This window comes from Nanorana parkeri, unplaced genomic scaffold, assembly GCF_000935625.1.
Source record: "Nanorana parkeri isolate BGI_ZX_2015 unplaced genomic scaffold, ASM93562v1 scaffold237, whole genome shotgun sequence".
Lineage (NCBI taxonomy): Eukaryota > Metazoa > Chordata > Amphibia > Anura > Dicroglossidae > Nanorana > Nanorana parkeri.
In genome coordinates, this window is record NW_017306505.1 from 800435 (window position 1) to 804649 (window position 4215).

General features: G+C 49.2%; 1 protein-coding gene across 1 annotated transcript in view; it reads left to right on the forward strand.

Moving 5' to 3' along the window:
• The window catches only part of LOC108786955 (bactericidal permeability-increasing protein-like), a 25967-nt gene extending 22701 nt beyond the window's left edge, over positions 1-3266 (forward strand). Inside the window, exon 15 of the mRNA XM_018556376.1 lies at positions 3198-3266. Coding sequence (XP_018411878.1) covers positions 3198-3266 — 69 coding nt within the window. The remainder of the gene's footprint in view (positions 1-3197) is intronic.
• The last annotated feature ends 949 nt before the right edge of the window (positions 3267-4215 follow it).

Consider the following 4215-nt stretch of genomic DNA (forward strand, 5'->3'; position numbering starts at 1 on the left):
CGCACGCACGCAGCTCCTGCCCCGCCCACACGCCAGCCGCAGCTCCCGCACGCACACACGCACAATGGAAGCGACATCCGCCGGGACCGGCAACAGCACACCGCCTTCCGGGACCTCGTCCACTCCTCCCCCAGCCAGGTAAGACATCCCCCGAAAATAAGACCTAGTGTCTTATTTCGTGCAAAAAAAAAAATAAGACACTGTCTTATTTTCGGGGAAACACGGTATGTATATGGCTCCCAGACCCGAATGGGCATTCGGAAGCTTCTGAATGCAATTCGGAAATTCTGATCCTGAATGTCATTTGGGTCCTCGGAGCCATATACATATATTACTAAAGCTGAGGCTCCCAGACCTGAATGGCATTCAGGAGCTCCCCAATGCAATGCAGATCCCAAATGCCATTCGGGTCTAGGAGCCTCAGCTTTAGTAATATACGTAAATACCGTATATGGCTGCCATGTTGCCATAACGAAAATTCGTATTCAGACCCATTTGGATGCATTAAAATAAAAAACACATCTGAGTGGCCAGAAAAGTCACATGCTCGATTCAGTTTCGTTTTTGAATGAAATTCAGACAGGAATCCGAAAATTAGAATGTGGAAAATTCATCTCAATTTTGATTTGGAATGAAAGGAATCGCACATGTCCAGTTTGCATTGTATCCTGACAGCAGCCGGTGGCCGCTATATACCCAAACAGAGCCAGCAGCTCACTGACTGCCGCCTCTGGATATTCGAAGATTTTCCGACCAGCCCCTTCGATCAGCTGATCTGGGAATGCCAGCCGAAAGGATGCCAACAGTGGCAGCCACTGTTTTATATTGATTACATGCTCTATTATGTTTTTTGTTGGTTCTTTTTTTTGGATTGTGTAAATTCTTCCTACTCCTGAAATAGAAGAACGAGCACTTCAATGGTTGAGCTGAGGCGGTGGCTCAGAGGATGAGAGCTCTGACTGGTGTGCTTGAGACCTGGGTTCAAATCCACACAAGCGCTAAAGACCTCTGTGGTGTATCTGTGAAAGCGCTGCAGGCTTCGAGTGTGTGACTCCATGAAAGTGCATTAGACCCTCCTGGGTGCAATACCACAAGAGTGCTGTAGAGGGAAGGCCTTGTGTGTCCTGGGTGCTGTGCAGTACCTGAGCCCCCTGGTGGTGGGGCAGAGCAGTGGGAACAACCTGGGCCCTCCAATAACACTAGAGCAAGGGTAGCAGAACTCCTCAAGTGTGAACAAAGCCCAGATCAGACAACCGCAACACTCCAACTGTTTTGGAACTACAAGTTCCATAAGGCATTGCAAGACTGACAGCCAAAGACAGAGGCAGATTCGTGATGGGATTTGTAGTTTCAGCACAGCAGGAGTACCAAGATTGCCTACTCCCACTCTTACCACCTGTAATCACCTAATTCCACCATTAGAAGTAATGTGAGAACAGCAGTTTCCAAGGAAGCTGTCAGTTGCTGCAACCTCCTGCTGAGGTTTGGCGATCCGTGTGGTCACTGCCTTAGACCCAGTATAGGGATAAGGTCATGTGACACTGTTACAGCATGCATGCTCCAGCTCTGTGACCCAGGCGGTGACATCAGCGCTCCCCATAGTCGCCAACACTGGTGATTTTAGTGCCGGCTGTGACACAGGAAGTAGTGGCAAGGTAAGATATGCGTGGATAGGGGGCCCCCTATGCGGTGTCACTGTGCTCTGCATGGACAAGGTGATGCTGGCGTTTCAGGACTGATTTGTACTTAAATGGAAGCGATCGTATTTGTCTGTCAGATGGGAATTGATGGTTGAGGGTAAGATCTTACATCCATAAAGTAATAACTTGCTGACCAATGGATTTTAATTTGGGATACCGTGGTTCCCAGGTAAGGCTTAAGGCAAGGGTGGGCATCTCTGGCCCTCCAGCTGTTGCGGAACTACAAGTCCCAGGAGGCATTGCAAGACTGACAGTTACAGGCATGGCTCCCAGAGGCAGAGACATGCTGGCATTTGTATTGCCCCAATGGAGAGAAATCCTTCCTCTGACATCTGTACCAAAAGTGACATTTCTGGGACTGTCCATCTCTCGGTCCCCTGCTGTGTTCAGTGGTTTCTTCCGCCAACCTCTGTGTCACTACTGTGTCTTATGGTGACATGGAAGTCAGTGGGAGGAGCCACTGAGCACAGCGGGGTAACCAGGAGACGGACAATCCCAGAAATGTCAATGTTGGAACAGACATCAGAGGAAGATTTCTCTGCGCAGCGCGGTCAGCGGGAGTTGTAATCTACTCTCTTCAGGGACGGCTTTTTGCACCCCACCACCAAACGTGTATGTACAACTACAAACAAAATGTATTTTGGTTTTGGATGGAGCAACTAAGGGATAAAAACACCTTACAATTTGTTGCTGTCCGATGACAGGAAGTGAGATGAAACCCCTATAAAGTGAATGGAGAGAGAGGGGGGGAGGATTGATTGAGAGAGGGGGGAGATGGAGGAGATTGATGGAGAGAGGTGGATGGAGAGAGAGAGAGGGGGATTGATGGAGAGAGGTGGATGGAGAGAGAGAGAGGGGGATTGATGGAGAGAGGTGGATGGAGAGAGAGAGGGGGGAGATGGAGAGAGAGAGAGAGGGGGATTGATGGAGAGAGAGAGAGGGAGATGGAGAGAGAGAGAGAGGGGGACTGATGGAGAGAGAGGGATGGAGAGAGAGAGGAAAAAACCCCATATATATATATATATAGTTTACATTGACTTTTCGGGGGTCTATTGATGAATCATAGCTTATTCCTCCAACAAAACAAAGTACATTCATTCTTTGCAAGTTGCCCGGCTGTTGTGAGAATGGAACAAAACCAGGGAAAATAGCACATTATGGCCACAAGACGGAGCCGGGGATCATAATAACATATGACTTTCTCCTCGGCTCCCTCTAGTGGCCATACTGCGGTATTTCCCCCCATTAACGATTACATGAAATTACACCAATAACATTGTTTTTTGCCCCACTCTCACAGCAGCTGGTTGGCTCGCACAGAACGAGTGTGTATGCAGTTTTGCTAGACAAAAAAGCGATGCAATTTTTTTTACAAATGGACCTCTAAGAGTTTATTAAAAGCGGAGACAATGTTTATATTGCATACTCTTTACACATGTGTGACTGTTGTGTATTGTGGATTTGGTAAGAAAGCTATTTTTTTTCCTTTTTCTATAGGTGGATTCCATGCAGAATATAATGAATGTAGCCCTGAAAATAATGCAACCATTACTGAACCAACTTTAACACACTCTTTAAGCTGCTTGATATTTATTTAATACGTGTGGCTGGCTTTAGTAATGTGATAGGAGAATCTCTGGAAATGACCTTTCACCTTTCTGCTAAATCTGATTACAGAGCACCTGAAGAATATCCTTCCTCTGCCGACGGCCGTCCGCCTCCAGAATCCCGCGGTTCGTGTTATGCAGGTAAAGACTTTATGTGTCAATTAATGGCAGGGTATGAGTCAAGAATGGTTCCAGCATTGCCCATAGCTTCCAGATTCATACTGGTACACTAGAAACTAGGGATGCACCGATACAGACACTAGTATCGGTGCCGATGCCACGTATTTGGGCGAGTACTCGCCCAAATGCCCCGATTCCTAGCCCGATACTTCAGGTATCAGGAAGCCGGGCAGTGAGTCATTACACGCTGCCCGGCTTCCTTGCACAGCTGGAGGGCCGGAGTTGCACAGCTGGTGGCCTGGAGTTGCACAGCTGGAGGGGCGGAATTGCACAGCTGGAGGGGCGGAATTGCACAGCTGGTGGGCCGGAGTTGTACAGCTGGTGGGCCGGAGTTGCACAGCTGGAGGGGCGGAGTTGCACAGCTGGAGGGGCGGAGTTGCACAGCTGGAGGGGCGGAGTTGCACAGCTGGAGGGGCGGAGCTGCACAGCTGGTGGGCCGGAGCTGCACAGCTGGTGGGCCGGAGCTGCACAGCTGGAGGGGCGGAGTTGCACAGCTGGAGGGGCGGAGTTGCCCACCGCTGGGCTAGCGGGCGACCAGGGACAGTGATCTATTCCAAACCTCATGTTATCGTATCGCATAAGATTATATGCGGACTGACGCTTACAGATATGCCCGCTGTCACCCGGTCATTATCTTGAACAGTTGATAGCAGGAGATTTGGGATTCCTGCTGCAAGAATCCATAGGTTCCTGTGGCAGGAATGCCAAATCGCATAGTGTGAATAAAG